General features: G+C 46.2%; 1 protein-coding gene across 3 annotated transcripts; it reads left to right on the top strand.

Moving 5' to 3' along the window:
• The first annotated feature begins 1,544 nt into the window (after window positions 1-1,544).
• Window positions 1,545-21,100, top strand: Myo1a (myosin IA). Of its 3 annotated transcripts, XM_063254983.1 has the most exons (29): window positions 1,565-1,794; window positions 3,093-3,159; window positions 3,359-3,490; window positions 3,581-3,696; window positions 3,936-4,030; window positions 4,247-4,351; window positions 4,528-4,574; window positions 4,704-4,767; window positions 4,944-5,042; window positions 7,240-7,343; window positions 7,460-7,607; window positions 8,065-8,183; window positions 8,265-8,351; window positions 10,863-10,928; window positions 11,068-11,172; window positions 12,266-12,328; window positions 12,640-12,840; window positions 12,927-13,153; window positions 13,492-13,692; window positions 13,905-13,998; window positions 14,329-14,478; window positions 14,578-14,646; window positions 14,930-15,004; window positions 18,606-18,740; window positions 19,395-19,501; window positions 19,811-19,943; window positions 20,037-20,189; window positions 20,362-20,489; window positions 20,776-21,100. In XM_063254983.1, exons 3-29 carry the CDS (start codon window positions 3,362-3,364, stop codon window positions 20,900-20,902), a joined length of 3,147 nt encoding a protein of 1,048 aa, XP_063111053.1. In that variant the 5' UTR covers window positions 1,565-1,794; window positions 3,093-3,159; window positions 3,359-3,361; the 3' UTR covers window positions 20,903-21,100. The 3 variants fall into 3 exon arrangements, with proteins under 3 accessions (XP_063111054.1, XP_063111053.1, XP_023423463.2); XM_063254984.1 differs by lacking the exon at window positions 3,093-3,159 and having other exon boundaries at window positions 1,545-1,677; XM_023567695.2 differs by lacking the exon at window positions 3,093-3,159.
• The last annotated feature ends 1,755 nt before the right edge of the window (window positions 21,101-22,855 follow it).

Below are 22,855 nucleotides of genomic sequence, written 5' to 3'. Positions count from 1 at the left end.
TGACAAATTCTGAAATGCCAGCTGACTTGAATGAACATGTCATTCTAGTTTAGGATGGACCACAGATTCCATTTAAATATTCCTGGTTTTAGCACTCAGATTTCACGTCTTCTAGCAGGTGGGAACCCAGGGTGGTCCAGGCAGACTAGTATGGCTGGGTGTCATAGTGGTGATGTTTAAAGCCTTAAGGTTGCCATCTCCCTTAGATACACTTTTCTCCTGGGAGCATGTGGAATAGGCTCTTGAAGGAATGCGTAGACACAAAGATAAACCCCAAATCCTGCAGGTTCCTGGCTAAGAGAACATGAGACCTGGGTTTTGGTGCCGCTCTGCCAGGCTTACAGTGTTACATATGTGGAAAAAAGTTGCCTTCATTCTATTTCCTCTATTGGACAACAGTCACTTCTGCCTCAGACATTGTGATATTGCTCCACCCATACATGGGATTGTGTTTTGATGTCACTTCCACTCAGCTTTCTCTTTCTCTTCCTTGCTTTTCTTTGCTCACCAAATAGAGTGAATCAATAAGTTATTTAAGGGAAGATTGATAATGGACTGCTGATGGACCAAGCATATGCAGAGTGCGTCTGCAGAGCAATAGAACTCAAACCCTGAACTAAGTAGCTGTGGCTAGGAGTTGGAGAATCAGGTCTCTGTCTTTAGTTAAGTGTCTGTAATTGCCTAATTTGCTCTTTGTGCAATCCTGGGGAGGAAGTTGGTAGAGGGTCCTGCTGTTTAGGAATTTTCCTGGGTAGGTGGGAGTAGGGTACTTTGGAAATTGGATTTGATAAGCTTTTTATCTATCAGAGGAAGCTATTTTCTGCTAGGGGCTATTTCCCAGGAAATAGCATTTCAAGGTCTTATTTAGTGTTCTGGTGCTGCAGAAGGATGAATGTTAGAAACATTGGAACTTGGACTGAAACATAAGGCAGACTGATGGTGAGGGAGTTGCACTATGTTCCTGGTTCTGCGATGTGGTAGCTTGGTACTAAGCATACTGTATAACCTCTCTGAGCTCGTGTTTGCTCTAATTTCTCTTTAGAATAGAGTGTCTGCATTGCTTGTCTTTTAGGGTGGGGCTAGTAGTGAGATGATACAGGTGGGAATTCGGTCCATACAAATGCACAGTAGTACTGTCAATCTCTTGGTCTCTGGGGAGCCCTGATTCACAAGAGGGAAATTTAGGAATTTTGTTTACATAGCTCCCGGGCAATCTCATTACTGTCCTCTGACTCCCAGTAAGATAGGAAAGGTAGGTTTGGAGAAGGTAGTATTCTTGCTAGGAGGACATCCTAGTGTGCTTTCCTCCATGGCAGAATTTCTGACTTTTTGGAAACCTTTTCCTTGGCTGTGAATTTCTCATTTCCAAATTTTGTTGATAGTGGAGCAATAACTCTTTTATTTGAGCCCCTTAGCTAAAGGCAACCGGGTATCCTTTTCTCTCCAGAGGGAGACTGAGCACTACAGGACTGCGAAGGGTTAAGTGAGCCACACCCTCAGCAGGAACAGCATTGGACTTTGTGCTGAGCAGCCATCTCTCCAGCCTCTCCTGGCCTGACTGGCACGGGCAGCCTGGGCTGGAGGAGGCAGCGCAAAGGAAGATCTGAAGAGTGGACACTGGCAAGAGTGGGTGGCCCTTTTCCTCATTTTCCTGACACCATGGACAGCTCCCATTAAGTAAGACACCTCTCCACACTGGGTGCTTGGGGCATTTATGCTTCTTTTCTGTCAAACTGGGATTTCGTCTACCTTTCTCCAGAGGACTCTGAAGTGACACCCTCATTCCAGTTCTGGGTGAGTCCTGCCTTGACCTGACCTTGGGGTTTCCCATCTGGACCGTTTCCTTTTCCCTGACCCTGTGTGTGTGTGTGTGGGGGGTTGACAGAGCATAGGAGTGAATAGTTCCCCCTAACTACTCACATTTCCACTGTTCTCAAGTCCCAACCCAAAGAAGCCTTCTCTCAACCCACTTTCTGCTTACTTTCTCTTGCCAAGTTAGTTCAGAGATTCCACTTTAAAAAAAAATCTGAAAACTATAAAATGATAATAGTCTTTTAGGCATTATAAGCTCCATTATAAGCATCAGATGAATTACTATGTGTCTACACAGTGTTTAAGGCTCTGTCTGACCTGTGGTAAATACTGTGTGATGTCTAGAGACTGCTGGTATTGGTATTCGTATTGCTTCCTCAATTGTGTCTTTCCAAGAAGTTATGGGAGCTTGGGGAGTGGGGAAAGAAGGGAGCCTGTATCCCCACTTTTTGCCCCCTCTTTCCATTGCTGCTTTCTTGCCTCCCACCCAGAGTCTGAGATGCAGGAGAATGGGAAAATGTGTTTCTTTCATTTCTCTTTGGGAGTAGCATTGACCTCTGTACTGTCCTCTACCCAGTTACCCTGCCTATGTAGTTTCATAGGAAAGTCTGTGGAGGGCAGGGTTTCTTCCTGAGGGAACAACTATGTGCCGCCGTGTGTGAGCCCCAGCCTCGTAGCCCTCCCTGCAGCCATTCTCCTTAAAAGATGGATGTGTCCCTTTGAGCAAAGACTATGCCAGAAGTTTATAGGAATGGGTGTAAAAAGCTGGAGACAGAAAAATAAGGACAGAAGGAAGCAGAGGCCATCCAGAGGCCTGGATAGCTATTTGTTGGCGAGGAAGCAAACTTCACTTGCATTGGAAATTCTGGTCTTTTATAGAGGACTCCTGTCTCTTGTTCTCTCACTTACCACCCTGTTGAATCCCTATTTAAAAGCAAAGTTTACAATGGCAATCACGGGGAAGAGAGACTTCTGAAAGAACTGAGATGCGTATAGGTTTTTTTTTCTTTTTTTTGAGACTGTCTTGCTGTAGCTGAGGCTGGCCTTAAACTCATGTCAACCCTCCTGCCTCAGCCTCTACAGGAATGCACCACTATTTCCAGCTGAGTATAGGTATTTGGGATGACTAAAATAGGAGCTGTGAGTGGTAGGGGTGAACAGAGCATAGGGGTGAGCAGCTGGGACATCTGAATGCTGCCTAGATCCTCAGAACACAGTGGGAGGGGGAGCTTTGTATATCTAGCTGCAGCACAAAGCTTGGCTCATGCTTTCCTCCTCAGCCTTCTCTCCTTGACACAACGCTGTTCCTCTGTTGCTGTTTACCGGGTACTGTTCAGGCGGTCAGAGGTAGGAGGTTCTGTCCCTTATCTCAGGATGCAGAGGGTTCCCTACCTCCTGCTGAAAGATTTCATGGGCTGCTTAGCGTGGGCTGGTATAGAGGCTCTTGTAGATTGGGGATTCTTGGTGCTTCTTGCCTCTTCCCTTCACGTGGTTAGTGACCATTTAAGCTGATCTGGCATCATAAAATTGCTTGTCTTACTCCCAGGATATGCAGCCCCTCAACATGTCTCTCATGGAAGGTTCTGTGGGAGTACAGGACCTTATCCTCCTGGAGCCCCTGGAGGAGGCATCTCTGCTCAAGAACCTTCAACTTCGCTTTGAAAACAAGGAGGTTTATGTGAGTGCTCTGTGGGTATGGCTGGATATGGGTGTGTCAGGAAAGTCCTCATGCCCCTCCTCATTCCCTTTACCTTTTTCCTGGTTCCAGACCTACATTGGGAACGTGGTGATCTCAGTTAACCCTTACCAACAGTTGCCCATTTATGGCCCTGAGTTCATTGCCAAATACCGAGATTACACCTTCTATGAATTAAAGCCTCATATGTGAGTAGAAGGCCCCAGCTTTGGACACTGAAGCATTCTGATTTCCTCTGTCCTTCTCTCTATAGTGTTCTCCAGCTGCCACTTCCTCTCCAGCTATCTGGAGGCCCCTCACTGGGCCTGTTGCTTCTTGTTTAGTCTGATCCATTTGGGGAGATGGATGAACCTAGAGCTGGGGATTGAGTGAAAAATGATATTTTGAACTGGCTCCACCTTAGTCACTGCCTACTTCCTCCTTCAAGCTATGCTTTGGCAAACGTGGCCTATCAGTCACTGAGAGACCGAGACCGAGACCAGTGTATACTTATCACAGGCGAGAGTGGAGCTGGGAAGACTGGTGAGGCACTTGGATGGGGGAACCATGGTCACCTCTGAACACTACCTTGTCTCTCCCCTAGCTAGGCCTTGCCTACATGTTTCTCCCAACCCCCAGAAACTCATCCTGAGTTTTTCTGATTCTAAGGGGTGTGCCATGCTGGGTGAAGGCAGTTAAGGAGAGAGGCAGGGGATGGGTCAACTGTGGGTGGGTCCCCGTGAGATTTTCTGTGCACAGAGGCTAGCAAGCTGGTGATGTCTTATGTGGCCGCCGTCTGTGGAAAAGGGGAGCAGGTCAACTCTGTGAAGGAGCAACTTCTTCAGTCAAACCCAGTGCTGGAGGGTGAGGATCCCGGTCTTTTCTGTCTCCATTCCTCCCTGCCTTCAGCCCCCAGAGTCATTGCCCCAGTACTCCAGAACCACTGCTGCTTTTTTGATATTGTCATGAGGACTTTTCTTCCCTTGTGTAGAGCCTCATCTCACCCTTCAGCTGCCTAACTTCTGTCTTCCTCTCTGCAGCATTTGGCAATGCCAAGACCATTCGCAACAACAACTCCTCTCGATTTGTGAGTGAGCATGTCTTTTGCTGGGAGGAGCAGGGGTGGGGCTGAGACAAAGGGGTGCAGCATAGACCCTTTCCAATAGGGCTGCGAGGAGAGGAAGAAGCAAAATCTTTCTCTGGTCTCTTTCTGAAGGGAAAATACATGGATATTGAGTTTGACTTCAAAGGATCCCCGCTTGGTGGCGTCATCACAAACTGTACGTGTCTCCCCCAGACTACTGATCAGCTTTCTCTTTCTCCTTCCCCATCACTCATCCTGCTCATCTGCCCCACTTGGAAAGAGGAACATTAGACTTCAAGAAATTTCCCAAGTGCGAGGAACACTGTGGTATGTCTCAGGCCCTCAGGTGGTTACGTTTTGACTCTTTGCCAGATCTGCTTGAGAAATCCCGAGTGGTGAAGCAGCTCAAAGGGGAAAGGAACTTCCACATCTTCTATCAGCTACTGGCTGGAGCAGATGCAGAACTGCTGAGTACGTGCCTGCCCTGGACACACGGCAAAGCATTCCCAATGTCCATTCCATCCCCAGAACCTCGGGCTCCTCTGGGCCCTACACCCTCCTCCTCTTGAGCCTGAGACTTCTCCTTGCTAGCGCTCCTCATTTGGAACCTCAAAGCCCATTGTTGGGAACAAATCTCAACCCCTCTGCTTTCTTCCTTTCCTGGGATTGATTGCTAGGGTATGCCTTTCCTGCCTCTTACCTGCATTCGTTCTTCTATTCTGCGTGGGTTCTTCTTTCTCCAAGCTGGCTTTAGGCATAGAACCCGCATCCCCATCTACCTTCCATCTTCCACTTTAAGAGGCTTTATAGACAGTTCAGGAGACAAGAAACTAGGATGCTGAAGGTGTTAAAGGAGCTCTATCTGCAGTTGTCCTGGCTTATTCTCTGCCTCACTTGGACCCTGTCTGTGACTTTCTTAGACCATAATATGGCAGTTTGATTCATTTGCTCATCAAGTGTTCTTGAGTATCTGATATGATATACATTATGCTAGCCTCTAGGAATAGAGTTAAGTAAGACATGGATCCTGTTCTCAAAGAACATTCAGTCCCTTGTCTGCTTCTAGGGATAGCAGATGTGCGAGCATATAGGTTGCAATACAGTGTGCCTTAGGCCTGCATAGGTAGCTATAGGGCAGAAAACATAGAACCTTTGCCTTGTCCTGGATACTAGTGGCTAGAGGTGGCTTTGGGTGGGTATCACTGCAGGTTCAGTGACCTGGCTAGAGTTTGCCTTTCAGTCTCCCCTCTAGCTCTGAGAACCATAGCTTTCTGCCCCAAGGATCTGTCCCTTTCCTTTTTGGTTATTCCATGTTGGGCCTGTGCCTAACTGCTTCCCCCCCACCCCCCTCCACCACCCCGTGAGCCTTGTCTTCCTTTTAGGCTTAGTAGTCTAGTCATGTTTACATTGTCTGATCACAGGCACTTGTGTCTTGTTCTGGCTGGTTCTGTCTTTTGTTGGTTCAAACTGAGTCTGGGTAGGATCTCCCTGGTGTCATTATCCCTGGGAGTTCTGACTCATTCTCCTTCTATGTGCCCTTTCTAGAGCAGGCTCCTCTTTCAAAATGTGTGTGGTGAAGGGAGCTGCCATTAAGCTCTAGCTTGAGACATACTCCCCAAACCTCAAATCATTTTCATAAGAAGTAACTAATATTCCTCAAGTACCAGGATTAGATCAATCCCTCCTACCTTAGGTAGACAGCTTTAAACACTTCCTAGATTTATTTATTATAGTGAAAAAAATTCTTGTTTGCTAGCTATGTGTATAGAATATGTAGATAAGAACCACAGTTCCAGCTGAGAGTGGTGGTGCATGTCTAACTCAGTAAGAGAGACTGAGTCAGTATTGTGAGTTTAAAACTAGCCTGGGATGTGTAGTTAAGACTTCTGTCTAAAAATAATTAAAAAAAAAAAACAAGACAGTTCAAACACAAGTTGTTTAGAGGTAGGAGAGACAGAAAAAAAAAAAATAAACCTCAAGGCTGGGGATTTAGCTCAGTGGCTAGAGCACTTGCCTGGTCAGCATGAGGTCATGAGTTTGATCCCCCATACCAAAAAAAAAAAAAAAAAAAAAAAAAAGTAAGCCTGTCCAGTGTGATACAGGCTGGGTCAGAAATGCACTGCAGAGGAACACAGCACTTTAGCTCAGCTCCTCTGCATAAGAGATACTTTTTCAAAGGTGTTTTAGGGTTAGGGAACATACTATGTGCACTGCACTTCCTGTTGTTGCTTGGTGAACACACAATGACCCACTCAGTCCTGAGGTGTTGAGGTTAGAGATGAGTGTGATTTATGTATTCACCTTTCCTCCCTTGTCTTCATTCTCTCAGAGGCACTGAGGTCTGAACAGGATGGAGGGTTTATTTGATTGTTTTCGCTACTTAGAACTCAGAAGGTGGGTGAGGAAAAGAGTCAAATGAGGCTTTTCTTCTATAAAGGTTTTGGAAAAACCTAAACTCTTAAGTATTGTTTAAAAATTTAGTCTATTATCATGGGAATTAATGATCTCAAACAAGGGAGCCCTATAACAAAAAAAGGAAGAACTTACATCAAAAACACCTCTGTCAAATAAGGAAATGAACCCAGGGAGAGCAAGGGTGGGAGGTGTCAAGCTGGAGAGCTTCAGAGCCCAGAGTACTAACCCTTCTCTCCCCTGCTGCCACACCCAGAGGCCCTGAAGCTGGAGCGGGATATAAGTGGCTATTCCTATCTGAAACAGAAAGTGTCTAGAGTGGATGGCATAGATGATGCTTCAAACTTTAAAGCTGTACAGGTGAGTAACAAAGTATGGACAGCCTTGGGTGTCCCTTAAGTCCAGCGTTTGGGTTTGAGAAGGGAGGCATTGGGCTGGCATCACCATTTTAGCTTTATTTCTACTTTTTCTCCAAGAATGCAATGACTGTGATTGGGTTCTCCAAAGAGGAAATTCAACAAGTACTAGAGGTGATTGCCCTGGTCCTGAAGCTGGGGAATGTGGAGATGACAGATGAATTTCAGGCCGATGGAATCCCAGGAAGTGCCATCCGTGATGGGAGAGGTTTGTGCCACCGTGATGGAGCCCCTACCCTGAATCTCCTGTGTTGAGTCTTTTTCTACAATTTCCAGAGTAATCAGTTTCCCCTGATGCAGTGCTCATTTCTGAGTTCTCTCCCAGTAGGCTCATTAAGAATTCCCAGTGAAACACATGGGAATGAGATTTGTGAAATGTGGTGGGTCTGGATTTTGGGTTCCTCAGAGTCTCAGTTGATACTTCTGCATGTGGGGGTAATCACATCTAGTTCACACCTATGCTCATATCAAAGTAGGCAGTGCACTCAAAGGGCCCAAATCTCCCTTTTCCCTTAGCTCTGCATTTGTCTATGGTGATGTTCTGGGTTGGTTGTAACAACTTCCCAGTGAGACTCAGGGCAGCTTTGCTTATCAGTGCCCTCATATCTCCTGCTATGGAGAGAGAGCCTCGTCTTCAGCCATCCTGTGTTTCCTTATCATTCTAGGTGTTCAGGAGATTGGAAAGATTGTGGGTTTGAAATCCGAAGACCTAGAAAGAGCTTTGTGCTCAAGGACCATGGAAACAGCCAAAGAAAAGGTGGTCACTGTGCTTAATGTCATCCAGGTAAATGCCCTTCTGAAGGGAGCTTACCTTGTGTCTGTTTGGTGGCTTCCTTTACTAAGTTGTTCCCCCTATCATCCCCAGGCTCAATATGCTCGGGATGCTCTGGCTAAGAACATCTATAGCCGCCTCTTTGACTGGCTAATACATCGAATCAATGAAAGCATCAAGGTGAGCCCTCTTGCCTCAACACCTTCTGTCTCCTTCATCTTTTCGCCCTGGCCACCAATCCCATTCCTTGGTATTTGAGATGAATAGAGGGAGGAGGATAGTCAGGGGTACAAGTCATTCAAGTAGTATGTTGTGGAAACATCATTGATGTTTGAGTTCAACAACCTAATCCATCTATTTTTCAGTCATGTGGTATTTGAATTTCAAGATCCTGAGTCTTGGTTTCCTAATTTGGCCACGTCCACTAAAACAGTGCCCATGTACTTCACAGGGTTTAATGCAGATCAGATAATATTATGGGTCTGGTTATCATATGACCCTGCAATTCTATTCCTAGGCCTATATCCAAGAGAACTGAAAACAGGTATCCTCACAAAAACTTTTTCTTTCTTTCTTTCTTTCTTTCTTTCTTTCTTTCTTTCTTTCTTTCTTTCTTTCTTTCTTTCTTTCTTTCTTTCTTTCTTTCTTTCTTTCTTTCTTTCTTTCTTTCTCTTTCTTTCTTTCTTTCTTTCTTTCTCTTTCTTTCTTTCTTTCTTTCTTTCTTTCTTTCTTTTTCTTTCTTTCTTTCTTTCTTTTTCTTTCTTTCTTCTTTCTTTTCTTCTTCTTCTTCTTCTTCTTCTTCTTCTTCTTCTTCTTCTTCTTCTTCTTCTTCTTCTATCTTTTTGAGATAGGGTTTCACTATGCAGTTCAGGCTGGACTTGAGCTCATTTTGTAGCACAAGGTTGGCCTTGAACTCACAGTGATCCTCCTGCCTCAGCTTCCCGAGTGCTGGAATTATAGGCGTGAGCCACCATGTCTGGCTAGAAGCACTATTCATAATAGACAAAAGGTAGAAGCAACCAAGTATCTATCAGCTGACAAGGGTTAAGCAAAATGATATATATCTGTGCAACAGAATTATTTGGCTATAAAAGGGAATGAAGTCCTATTATATGCTATAAAACTAATGAATTTTGAAAATATTATGCTGAGTAAAAGAAGCCCATTACAGAAGGCTATCTTTTGTATGATTCATATGAATGTACAGAATAGATAAATTTATTGACATTGGAAGTGGATCAGTTATTGCCAGTGACATGGGGCAGAGGGATGGGGAAAAACTTTTTTTTCCCCAAGCTCACAACCTCATACTTGCCAGGCAGGCACTTACACCACTGAGCTAAATCCCCAGCACAAAAACCAAACAGGCTTTTTTTTTTTTTGTACCAGGTATTGAACTCACAACCTCATGCTTGCCAGGTAGGCAGGCGCTTGTGTGTCTGAGCTATATCCCTAGCCCCAGGGAAAAAATATTAACGGGCACTGGAGTTCTCTGCTTAGGATGATGAAAATACTCTGCATTAAGCACTAGTGATGATTTTACAGCATTTCAAGTGATTAGAAATGCCACTGAATTATACATGGTATATGAATTATATCCAATAAAGTTTATATTTGTTAATTTTATTGGTGTTGGGGATTAAACCTAGGTACTTGTTTTTTGTTGTTATTTTCGTTGGTTTTTTTTTTTTTTTTTTTTAAAGAGAGGGTCTTACAATGTAGTTTGGATTGGCCTTGAACTTACTATGTAGCCCAGGCTGGCCTTGAACTCGTAGTGATTCTGCTGTCTCAGCTTGCCAAGTGCTAGGATTACAAGCATGTACCACCACACCTGGCTAAACCTTGCACATCCTTGCACATCCTAATTGTATTCTCTGCCACTAAGCTACAACCTTGGATACAAGCTGCGAAGTAACTATCTACATAAAGTGCTCAATCTCTCTCTCTCTCTCTCTCCCTCTCTCTCTTTCTCTCTCTATGTATATGTATATGTATGTGTATGTGTATGTGTATATGTATATATATATAATGGCTGTTACTGTTAGACAACAGGATAAGATGGAATTTGAATTTAGACTGGGGTAAATGCTTATTATCTGTAATGGTATTTTTCATCTGTGAAGTGGAAATAATAATACCTAATATGATGATTATTATTAAATGACATGGAATTGTTTTGTAGTGTTCTACAAATATAAGGGATGGTTACTATCCTGAGAGGATATTTGTGTGTGTGCGCATGTGTGTTGTACTAGGAATTTAATTCAGGACCTTTGCACTGAGCTACATCGCCAGTCCTTTAAAATTTTTTGTTGTTGTTATTTTGAGACAGGATATCACTAGTAGTTGCTAAGGTACCCAGGATGAGAACCTGTGATCCTCCTGCCTTAGTCTCCTGCAGTGCTAGAATTACAGGAATATATTATCACTCCCAGATGAGAGATTTTAATGTCTTTCTACCTCATACTGTGGGTGTACATCCTGACATTTATTTGTACCTTCCTTTTCTCATTTCCTCATCTGTTTGTTTTGTAGTATATAGAGAAGGAAGAATAAGACATCATAGTTCCAACTTGTTCAAGATCACTCTAATTCTGTTTTCCTCTATTCTGACCCCTTTTGTCCTAAAAGGCCTGGCCTTGTATGCATGGAAGGCCTGCACTCAGATTTATATCTTTTCCTCCTCTTCAGGTGAGCACTGGGGAGAGGAAGAAGGTGATGGGAGTCTTAGATATCTACGGCTTTGAGATACTGGAGGTGAGAGAGACTCATCAACCTAAGCAGCCTGCTTCTCCAAGAACTGAGAGGCAGGCTCAAAGGGAGTGTTGGGGAGGGAAGGTAGGGCTACAAGGGAGAAAGGGTCTCGTGTGAGCTGGTCTTTCTCGCTGATCCTCAGAATAATAGCTTTGAGCAATTTGTGATTAACTACTGCAATGAGAAGCTACAGCAGGTGTTCATAGAACTGACCCTCAAGGAGGAGCAAGAAGAATATAAGAGAGAGGTAAACTAATCCTTCTCCCCCTCTTTCTTAAATGACTTCTAGACTTAGGGCAAATTTTCTCTCCTTGATCAAAACTTCCTCTAAATTGTCCCCAGAAGGGAAGACAAATGAAACAGTTTCCTTTGCACAGCTGAGCATTAAGCATTCCTAAGTAGCCCTAATGGTCTGCTCCCTACGCTCTGTCCCCAGCCTCCCACTTCAGGCCAGACTAAGCAGGGGACAGACTGATGAAAGTGTATGTGTGGAGAGAGTCCTGACAAGAGAGAAGTGACAGCTGTGCTTGGCCTATGGCAGACTGTGAGCCAAATTTAGAAGGGACATTTGTCCTGGGTTTGACACCCTACCTCATCCCTTTCTGTATTCTTCTCCAACATCGTAGAATTCTGTCTCCTCTGGCAGTGGCTGATGTTGCCATCCCTTTTATGTATGGCACTCTGATTCCAGAATTCCTCACCCAAAATACTCCATGGCTTCCAATTTCCACACTCTTTCCCCTATTCAGTGAAAACCCCTGTTTTTTTATGGCGAGGTGTTAGAAAAGCTCTCTGATGAAGCTAATCCATCTCAAAGTGTTAATGCTTGAGAGTCTCACTTATCTAAACCCTTCCAGGGATGTTCCCTTATGAACTCTCAGCAATCAGTTGTGGCAGAATCTCAGGGAATTTTTGAAGGCATATCAAATTATCTTTGTTTGATGATAAACTCTCTATGGTGTCTCCAGTCTTATAGTTCATTGTAGATGTGTTGTGGTCATTTACTGTCCCCCACACATAGCTCCTTTCCTCTCATACTGGGGTAGTCTCTATCTCAACCTCCCCCCCAGCAAATTATGCTTCCCTCCCACCCTATAGGACCTACAGTGCTCTGTACTGTCTCACCTTCTCTCACAGGTGCACTGGTTCTATACCCTCCCCACAAATATTCCACCAAACTTGGAGGGATGAGGATATAAACAGAACCATACAAAGGGTACCTCTGAGTTATGGGCCTTTCTGTGGTCCTTTGTAGAGTAGGGAAAAGGAAAGGTGTGTCTGGTAAAAGTTTGGAGACTTGACATAGACCTGGTTTTGTGACTGATGCCTTCCCATGTTAGGGCATACCATGGACAAATGTGGACTACTTTGACAATGGCATCATCTGTAACCTCATTGAGCACGTGAGTTACTTGATCTTGCCTCTGGGGTTTCCCTTCCCAAACTGCCTGAACATCTTTCCTTTGTCTCTCTCCTGACTCTCCTGCTTGAAAAGGATGGAAAAGGCAGGTAAAGAATGAAAGAGGCGGGGCTGGGGATTTAGCTCAGCAGCATAAGCACCTGCCTTGCAAGTAGGCGGTCGTGAGTTTGATCCCTGGTACCGATATAAAAAAAAAAAAAAAAAAAAAAAGAATGAAAGAGGGTCAAGGGGCAGCATGGACTAGGCATAGATTGCACTGATCTTGATTGCACTGATCTTGTTCCCTTGGCTCAGAATCAGCGAGGCATCCTGGCCATGCTGGATGAGGAGTGCTTGCGGCCTGGGGTGGTCAGTGATTCCACTTTCCTAGCAAAGCTGAACCAGCTCTTCTCCAAGCACAGTCACTATGAAAGCAAAGTCACCCAGAATGCTCAGCGCCAGTATGACCACAGCATGGGCCTCAACTGCTTCCGCATCTACCATTATGCAGGCAAGGTAACGTAGTGGGGCTGCTAACCTGGGAGGGAGGACCGCATACTGTAACAGTCACAGGGGCTCCAAACCTAGTTGCTTCTCTACAGGTAATGTACAACGTAACTGGCTTCATTGACAAGAATAATGATCTACTCTTCCGAGACCTGTCCCGGGCCATGTGGAAGGCCAGGCACCCACTCCTTCGGTCCTTGTTTTCTGAGGGAGATCCCAAGCAGGCATCTCTCAAACGTCCCCCAACTGCTGGGTCTCAGTTCAAGAGTTCTGTGGCCATACTCATGAAGAGCCTGTATTCCAAGAACCCCAACTACATCAGGTGACAAACTGGGCACAGAGGGGACATGCTTCATTCATCAAGGCATGTGCTGATGCCATACACTATAGAACATGTCCATTGGAGTGTGACTGGTGTAGGGTTTCAGAGGCCATTTCCTTATGAAAAACAGCCATGTGAGGAACAGGACATCCTATCCTGTAGGTGGGTGGGAATGTGTGTGTGAAATTGTGAGTGAAACTAGCAAGGCCAACATGTCCACTCCACTGAAATTTTCAACTAGGGGGACTGTGTACAGAATGGGGATCTGGAGACCGGGATGGTTCCACTGGTGATGGTGTGGCCTCCTGAGGCCTGTGCCTTGTCCCACCTCCCACCAGGTGCATAAAGCCCAATGAATATCAGCAGCGCGGTCAGTTCTCCTCAGAGCTGGTGGCAGTCCAGGTGCGCTACCTAGGGCTGTTGGAAAATGTGCGGGTGCGACGGGCAGGCTATGCCTACCGCCAAGGCTACAAGTCCTTCCTGGAAAGGTACCGATTGCTGAGCCAGAGCACTTGGCCTCACTGGAACAAGGGAGACCGGTAAGACCCAGTATGGAGGCTGGGAAACAGTAAAGGGCAGTGCAGGGAACAACTTTGGGGAGGACAAGGGGAACAGGGAATCAGCATGTCTGCAGAATGGGTACTTGGGGAAAGGACTGGTCATTTTCTAGAGCTGGAAGATTTAGGAGAATAAGCAAGAGGACTCTATCCTGAGACACTCCTCTCTAGCTTCTTCCCTTCTACCTTTATAGGGAGGGTGTGGAGAAGGTGCTGGGGGAGCTCAGCTTGTCATCAGAGGAGCTGGCCTTTGGGAAGACAAAGGTCTTCATCAGAAGCCCCAAGACTGTGAGTCAGAGGGAGCACTTGCACTTGGGAGGTGGGGTAACAGACTGGAGGGAAGACAGAGTCACAGTCTGGGATGGATAGTGGGTGAGGCAGCTTCTTCTTGGCCAGGACTCCTCCTTTGGGAACTATATTCCGCACACCTCGCTGCCTTGAGCAGTGGGAGTCAGGTGTGCTGCGCTGTTCCATTTGAGGGCCTCCACCTGAAGCAGAGCTCCTTAAAGGCTGGAGTGATAGAAAAGATGCTGGCTGGAAAGCTCCTGGTCCTGTGGAGTTCAGAAGAGAACACTATTCTCTGAGGCCAACCCCTCTGCCTCACTTTTCCCTCTGCAGCTTTTCTACCTGGAAGAGCAGAGGCGCCTGAGACTCCAGCAGCTGGCTACCCTCATCCAGAAGATTTACCGAGGCTGGCGCTGCCGCACCCATTACCAGCAGATGAGGAAGAGTCAGATCCTTATTTCTGCATGGTTTCGGGGCAACAGGGTACAGTTACCCTCAAAATCCCGTCCCCTTCACTCTTATTAGAGTGGGAGAGATGGTTTAGGATGCAGGTTTCACTAACAGCATCAATGTCTTTCACAGCAAAAGAAACACTATGGGAAGATGAAGGCGTCAGCAGTGCTGATCCAGGCTTTCGTGAGAGGGTGGAAGGTAATGGGGAGGGGAGAGGGACTTCCTTCCCATAAGACTCCTTCTCACACATGGCTTACTTCCCTCACAGGGACTGTGCTAGCTGCTGGACAAGTCTTTCTGGCACCCAGGCCACCGCTGTGTGATGCCTGTGTTAGAGTGTATGTCTGATTGGGCAGAAGGGCTCTGCTTTACTACGGTCTCAGCTGTTTAGCTTGCTTGGTTCCTAGTGTAGTTGAAAAAAACAGCTGAAACTCTTCTGGAATTTGTCTTTGCTTTGGTCCCTGTCATATATTCCTGCTAGGCTCGCAAGAATTACCGAAAATATTTCCGGTCTGGAGCTGCCCTCACTTTGGCGGATTTTATCTACAAGAGCATAGTAAGTGCTGGGAGTGAGGGTAGAAGGGGTGGGTAGAGGAGTTTGGGACAGATGTGGAAGAGGAAGATGTGACCCAAAGATTTCCCTAAGAGCTTGCTCAACTTGCTTGTACCTGAGTGTCAGGAGGAGATGGGATGGAACAGCAACGTGCAGGCAGCAGACCTGAGGTGCCTCAGGCCCAGCAAGACTCAGACAGCATTTTTGCTGTAGTTTTGCTGCCAGCAACTCGTGGCATGGGGACAGGAGCTGTCTCAGCACACCTATTATCTGGTTCATGGGATATAGACTGGGGTTGAATGTCTAACCACCTCAGGAAAAAGGAGGAGGAGGACACATGAAGGGTTGACTAGCCCAAACTTCCAAGATAATATTTTGGTGAAAATGTAGAAAATGGTCTATCTTCTAGCAAACTAATCAGAAACTAAATCTTAGAAGGACTTCTTTCAGTTCTGGAGGATTTGGGTCAGGAAGGGTAGGAAGGAGCAGACCTAAGCCCACATATTCAAACTGTGGGTGGCTTCCAGGGGGAGGAAAATAGGGACAGAAAACAGTGGTTTCTGGAGACACCCATCAGATATGATGATACAGCTTCTGAAAGGAGTCCAAGGGAAGCCAGGGACAGAGTAACACCATAGTGAAAGCTTGAAAAAGGCCAGAGAAAAGGAGGATCTGGTAGTCTCTACCAGAAGGCTGTAGTAAGTGTCCCTGATCTCAGCTGATAGGAACTTTGGGCAGTTGTTAATGCTCCTATTAGTGGGCTCATTTGAGACACAAGATAACTTTCATTTGGAGCCTCTTTTCATTGTGAGAGAGGCTGGGTTCCCCAGTGGATTTGGAAACTTAAAGACTCCTCCTTGTTCCTTCCGCCTCATCTCTTGCCCCTCCTCCCCTGGGGCCATGTGTGGGTTCCTTCTTCCCAGACCCTTTTCTTCCTTGCCCTGCCTCCTTTCTGGCTGGCTCCATTGTGTCGGATTACTTAAGCATACGTGCTCTCTTGCAGCATACCTGAGACCTGTAATCTGGTTTTGCATTTATCTTGGCTCTTCTGCCATTCTTTCTTCCACCTGTATTTTATCAGGCAGCTGTCAAATGTCAACTCAGAAGCTGCTGACTTCAACCAATATTTCAATGGTTGACCCCTCTCCCCTGTTCACAGCATGTGGCTTTGATTCCCACAGTTTTTTGATGATTACAAAGCTAGTGATAAGGTTTTCAGCAACTCTTTGAGGCACCCCTCCCCCTGACACACACATACTTTTTAGGTAGAAAACTAAGGCTCAGAGAGAATAAGTAACTTGCCAGGAGTCCCACAGCTGGCAGATGCTAGAGGCAGGATACAAACTGTAACTCCAGAGCTTCAAATCACCAAAGCTGCCCTCCTTTAACCAGAGGGCTGAACAACCCATGGCCCTAGGCTACCTTGAGGCAGAAGAGCTGTGTAGGGAAAGGCAGAACTCTCTATATCTAGAATAAATAAACACTAAGAAAGCCTTGTATACCAATTGGAATGACAGATTTTTGGAGATGTTTTGGAATGTCTATTGAATTAAATCAAATCAGACTAAGGACTGGAGAGTACAGGGTGATGGAAAACCTCCTCAGGCCCAGATCCTGGGGGCCAAGCTTCCTATAATAGAAAATACCAAGAGCTTGACTAGGTCCTGTGGAGTTACAGCAACATACTGTGTGCTCTGCTTTCTTCTGTTTTAATTTTTGTTTTGTTTCATGATAATTGGGGATTGAATCCAGGGCCTTGTACATGCTGGGTAAGTGCTCTACCATTGAGCTATATCCCCAGCCCTATTTTAATGTTTTCAATCTAATGTTTTAGCACAATATTTTCATAATAATTCCAAATGTTTGGACATGCCTAAGATCAAGTCATTTTCTGTATTGTCTATAATTCTATGCCATAAATAAATAGGGTACTGGGTGTTCTCTGGGACATACCAGCTTAAAGAGTCCTTGTTCTAGACTTGGGTGGCTAAATGGATGCTATAGATGAAAGTTGATTGCAACTTGGAACAAGAAAAAGAAAAAACAAAGCTAAGGCTGCATGTGGTGGTGCATGCCTATAATCCCAGCTACTTGTCAGGCTGAGGACATATCATACTCATGATAGGATGATAGAAAGAATTTATGCCCATGTGCATATGTATATCCATATGCAGACATGTGCATTACAGGATGCACATAGGAAACAGCTTACAGGGCAGAATGTTAATGTTAGTGAATTTATGTGCGGGATATACAGTACACAGAACAGATGTTTATTGTGGTTTTTTAAAGTTTTCTCCAAGTGTCAAAACTTTCACATTTAAAAATAGGCTATACTTAAAAACAGTATATTATTCTCTTGCTTAAAGCCCCTAATGTTTTTCCATTTCACCAGAATAAAAGTTTATCATGTCCTCACCTTATGTTAGAATGTCCTTTATGATCTGCCCCTGATCAATTCTGTTCTCATGTCTTGCTCAACTCACTCCAGCCACACTGGCTTTCTTTATGTTTCTGGAATGTGTTACCATTCATTTCTGCCTCAGGGCCTGCTGATTTTGCATTAAAGCAGATGGACTAATCTGACATTGTGTTATGTATTTATTTGCTTGTCGGCCCCTCATCTCTACTCTGCTTTCTCTATAGAATGTAAGCCCTCTGTTCCAGTGTCCCCATATCTAAAAAGGAACCAGATGGACAATCAATGTTGAATGGGGGAAAAAAAAGACACTTTGGGATCTGAGTCCTGTCTTTCTTTCAAGAAGAAGGAGATATTTTCATTAAAATACTTGCAGTGCAAAGACAAGAGATATCTAGATAAGGTGGGAGGGGGCTTCAAAGAAAGGAGAGGAAACCCATGGCTTGGGGCATAAGGAAAGACTCTGAGCGACATCTCCAAAAAACAGCAGAATCTAGGCAGGCAGGGTGAGCTACCAGAGCAGTGGGAGCTAGACAGAGGGAAAGTGGGAGGGCTACAGAGAGGCCATAGCAAGGAATTCTGTCTGGGTGACTGGGGGTGAGAGGAGAGGGTGCAGGAATCCTTTGCCATCACCTTAGGCTCTAAGTAAAGGACTTTGAATGACTGACTGAGGTGTTAGACTGAACAGATCAGAGGGGAGGGAAGATTTGATACCTGTTCAATAGTCAACACATACAGTGATTGCCAACTGTAGGGACCTGTGACCTAAGAGAATAGCAACAAAGGGAGCAATATATTGAGACCAACTTTCATATTGGTTCCTCAAACTCACTGCCCTGGGAAGTAGGTCTCCAGATGGAGTTAATCCTTCTCTCTTTCTATGCTCCTTTCTTGCCCTACCTTGCAATATTTTTGTTTGTTTGTTTTTTGGTACCGGGGATCGAACTCATGACCCCGTGCTTGCCAGGCAGTGCTTATGCCATTGAGCTAAATCCCTGGTCCCCTACCTTGCAATCTTAAATTGCACTTTACACAGGCAGAGATCCAGAAGGCAACTCCCTTCCATCTCTTTGGCTGTGTTCCTGCTTTGCACTAGAGTGGGCTTTGTCCTTGTAAGTGGCAGCGTCTGGGTGTAAGTCTGCCTACCAGGAAGTATGTCGTCTCACCCTCCCACTATCAATCCAGGCACAGAAATTCCTGCTGGGGCTGAAGAATAATTTGCCGTCTGCTAATGTCTTGGACAGAAGGTGGCCAGCTGCCCCTTACAAGTGCTTCGACAGGGCCAATCAGGATCTGCGGCAGCTGTATCACCAGTGGAAGGTGAGGCCACCAGCGCTTCTTCACAACTTAGTGCTTTTGTTTCTTTTATTTCTGTCCTCTGCTTCCTTCTTCTACTTCCCCTCTATTTTTACTGTGGTAAAAGATGTGTGACATAACATATGCCACTTTTTAACAATTTTGAAGTGAACAATTCAGTGACTTTAAGTATATTCACATTGTGTAATTGTTACCACTATCTATCTCCATATGCTTTTCTTCACCCCAAAGTGAAAGTTTATAGCGTTAAGCACTAACTTCCCCTTCTCCCCTCCAAATAACCTATAATCTACTTTTGGTTTCTATGAATTTTGTAAAAATCATGGAATGCTTGTCCTTCTGTGTCTGGCATATTTTAGTTAGCATAATGTCCTTTGTTCTTTTATTCAGAGAAAACTTGCTGAGCTCTGTCTGAACTAAGCCTGCTGTATGTGGGGACATGCCCCAATGTCCTTGTGTTTGATAGTTTCCACTTGCTTCTTCAGCATGCCTTGGTTCTCTCCCTCTTCCTGAACATTCTTCCTGCCCCTGTTCTCTCCTGAAATGTCTAGTATTGTCCCTTTCTCCCCCCCACCTCGTGTCCTCTCTCCATGTCCTCACCTCTCTCTCTAACCCCCACCCTCATGATCTTAGTGCCTTGTCCTTTCCTCTGTGCAGTGTAAGAAGTTCTTGGATCAGCTGTCTCCAAAGCAGGTGCAGATGCTGAAGGAAAAGCTCTGTGCCAGCGAACTGTTTAAGGGCAAGAAGGCTTCCTATCCCCAGAGGTAAGGACCCCTAGACCCAGCACAGCCAGTTTCATCAAGCAGTGCCTGTCTCAGAATCACCTGGTAGGACTGGGGACACCTGATGCTGTAGCCTCCCTCAGAGTCCCTGACCTGGCAGGTCTAGGGTTGGCTTCTCTGGTGATGTTGATGTTGGTCCTGGGCAACATTTGTGAATTACTGAGACAGAGGATAAAATGGAGGGTGGGGCACAGGCCTAAAGGACTGGGATGGACCCTTGAGGTGGTGCTTGGGGGTTGAGGGTGAGGCACTGGCTCTTGTCTCCATCACATACCTCCTGTGTATCTTCAGTGTCCCCATTCCATTTCGTGGTGACTATATTGGACTGCAAGGGAACCCCAAACTGCAGAAGCTGAAGGGCAGGGAGGAAGGGCCTGTTCTGGTGGCAGAAACCGTGAAGAAGGTCAACCGTGGCAATGGCAAGGTGAAGAAGGCCTGCTTTGCTGAGCTGTACCCCTGCCCATGAGTGGTGGTTAAACCTGCCTGTCCTTACTCTTTCTTGTTCTATCCCATCTAGACTTCTACTCGGATTCTCCTCCTGACCAAGAGGCATGTGATTCTCACAGACACTAAGAAGTACCAGGCCAAAATTGTCATTGGGCTGAACAGTGTGGCTGGGGTGTCCGTTACCAGTTTCCAGGATGGGCTTTTTAGCTTGCATCTAAGTGAGGTATCAGGACCACTGACTGGAGAAAGGGGTGGGCATCTTGAGACTGGGGCAGGTTGGAGTTGCTGGGAGCAGACCTTTCACACTGAGCCTTTGATGTCCCTCAGGCTGCTCCTGAGGAAACAAACAAACAAAAAATGAATCCCTTCCCTGCTGTTTTTCTCTCCTTCCTAAGCCATCATCAGGAGACTCCAAGGGGGACATCCTATTGGTCAGTGACCATGTGGTTGAACTGCTGACAAAAATGTACCAGGCTGTGTTGGATGCCACACAGAGGCAGCTTTCTGTCACTGTGACTGAGAAGTAAGGCCATCAGCTGGTGATTAGGGGTGACTTGGAACAGATGACCGGGCTGATGGACATTGTGACCAGGAAAATTCATCAGTTAGAAGCCTTCTATGTCAGGGCAGGGTTTGGAGGTGTTTTTTATCCCCTAACCCAAGTTCTTTGGGGCCTTGAGACATCTGACCAGGTGGGAGGAATGTACGATGTGCTAGCTTCAGGAAGGGGTGGAGAAGCCATTGTGGGACTGCAAGAGTTGGGCTAAGAGGATGGGGCATTGGCTTTGGTTTTTCTGTTTCCTCTCCAGGTTCTCAGTGAGGTTCAAGGAGAGCAATGTGGCTGTTAAGGTTGTCCAGGGCTCTGGGAGTGGTGGGAAGAGTAAGCTAATTTGCAAGAAGAAAGGGAATCATTGCCTGGAGGTGACTGTACAATGAGGAGAGGGGACCTCTTACAGACATAAACCTTATTCTGGACCAGCGCTGTTCCCTTTCAACCTCATTGTGAGGCTGGGAGACGGAAGAACCCTTGAAGAGGATCTTTCTTCTCCCCAACCCTTCCAGTCCTCTCCTCCCATCTTTTTCCCCAGCTTTCCTCCCATCTCTTACCCACTAATAAAACATTCAGTTCTGAAAGGTTTGGTCAGTGTGTGTGGGCCCTGTCTCCCCCTCACTTCACCCAGCTGCATCTAGAGCCCCCTCCCCCATTTCCCTTTCCATCCCTCAGGTCTCTGAGAGCCAGCTAGCACAGATAATCAGAAGGGCAAAGAAGGGAAATTGTCTTTGGGCTCCTTGACCGGCTGAGCCGGGTGGGGGTGGGGGAGCCGAGGATAGGGCTCAGGTCGCAGGTGGCCAATGGGCCGATTCATTAAGTGTGTCCCTGGAGAGAAGAAGTGAGGATCCCCGACTTGGCAGAGACTGGGATCCTTTGGAGATTTCACTGAAAAGAGGCCCAAGGCTAGAGAGCTCATACAAGCGGAGGTGAGCTGGGAATGAGGGTCCCCCACATCCAAGAGCTCTGTCTCCCCACCATCCCAAGCTTAGTGCCGGGCTGCATCACACTTGCCTCCTGGCACCACTTTCCTTTCCATATACCTGAGATGCCAAGCTCCTGCCAATGGTTTCTTACTAATCACTGTCCCAGAGCTGGGCCTGCAGGTGGTAGCACTTAACAGGCAGCTCGCCTCCCAGATTCATCCCTATGACTCACTCAACTCCTTTTCTCTTGTCTTGGTTTATTTTCTCTGTGTCATTGCCATTGTCTTTTTCTGAATCTATGATTGTCTCACACCATCTCATTGTTCTTATTTGTGTGGACTCTAATATTGATATGTAATGTTTTATCGACTGCTTAAATATTTTTCCACTTCCCTTCATATCTTTTCCCTCATACATTCTGTCTTGTCTCAACCTCTTGTCATCCTGGTCTCTGCCTTTGGGGAAATCATGTGATATATTCGCAGTGAAGTTTACATCTGCAGTCTAAGGGAGGGCTGCCTTTGTTGCCAGCTCTTCCTTTCACAATATCCACCTTCCCTGCTCTTATCTCTCTGTGCCCTGAGGCTGGGGTCTCCCTCACCTTGCTTCCAGGTTCTGCATTCCTTTAGCAGGCAGCTCACAGCCCCATGTAATCATGTGGGTAGGGAGGCCTGGTTAACTTCTGCCTGCCTGCAGATTAACCTTGCTTTCTGAGCTCAAGCCCCATTACCAGACTAGGGAGGGGCAGGAGCCTCTCTTGGAGGCTGTGTTCCAAGGAGGGGTAGCTCCCTCCAGCCTCAACAACTCCCCCATCCCTGACTTCTCAGAATCAGGCCCAGAAGATCAGTTTGGCCCAGAAAGTGGGGTGGTGGTGGGAGGGGAGTGGGGTTGGGTGACCTGAGTGATCGCCTCCGCTCTCTGCCTCATCTCCTGCTCCCAGGGCCCAAACTGTCGTCACTTTCCCAGTGAAGTGTCTGGTCATTTTCAGAAGCAATTTCAGATGAAAATGCAGCTGCTGCTCCCTATCCTGCTTTTCTTTCCCATGTCTGAGGGCTCTGTTAGCTCTCTGGGTGGGGGTGGGAGTTGAGGAGAGCTAGGTTGGCTCCTTCCCTCAGTCATGGGGACGGATGCTAGTATGAGGAGGGGTAGGACTCCTTCCTTCCTTCATCCTTCTTTCTCTCCTTTCCCTTCCCTCTTTCCTGTCTGCTTTTCTTCTCTAATGAATCCAGGAGCCTGATGCCTTTTGGGCTCAGTTTCCCCACTTGTGTTACAGGTTTCAATTGGCTTTCTTACCACAGGAGAAGTGGGAGTTTTGCCCCTTGTGATCCTCTCCCTGGTCCAGTACTTAGTGTGGGTTGTTCCAGCCTCTGAGGGGCACAGGCCAGCCTGGACTCCCCTAACCCTGACAAGGAG

The sequence above is a fragment of the Cavia porcellus genome, unplaced genomic scaffold (assembly GCF_034190915.1).
Source record: "Cavia porcellus strain 051 isolate PalLab524CR breed Dunkin Hartley unplaced genomic scaffold, mCavPor4.1 scaffold_8, whole genome shotgun sequence".
Lineage (NCBI taxonomy): Eukaryota > Metazoa > Chordata > Mammalia > Rodentia > Caviidae > Cavia > Cavia porcellus.
This window is presented reverse-complemented; position numbering and strand designations above follow the sequence as displayed.

What these genes read in the sequence shown, in the direction of transcription:
- Myo1a (XM_063254984.1), top strand. Translation starts at nt 3,362, where the DNA reads ATGCAGCCCCTCAACATGTCTCTCATGGAAGGTTCTGTGGGAGTACAG. An exon ending in GTCAAACCCAGTGCTGGAGG is followed by an intron (nt 4,352 to 4,527) that starts GTGAGGATCCCG and finishes TCCTCTCTGCAG; the next exon opens with CATTTGGCAATGCCAAGACC. An exon ending in ACGGCTTTGAGATACTGGAG is followed by an intron (nt 10,929 to 11,067) that starts GTGAGAGAGACT and finishes GCTGATCCTCAG; the next exon opens with AATAATAGCTTTGAGCAATT.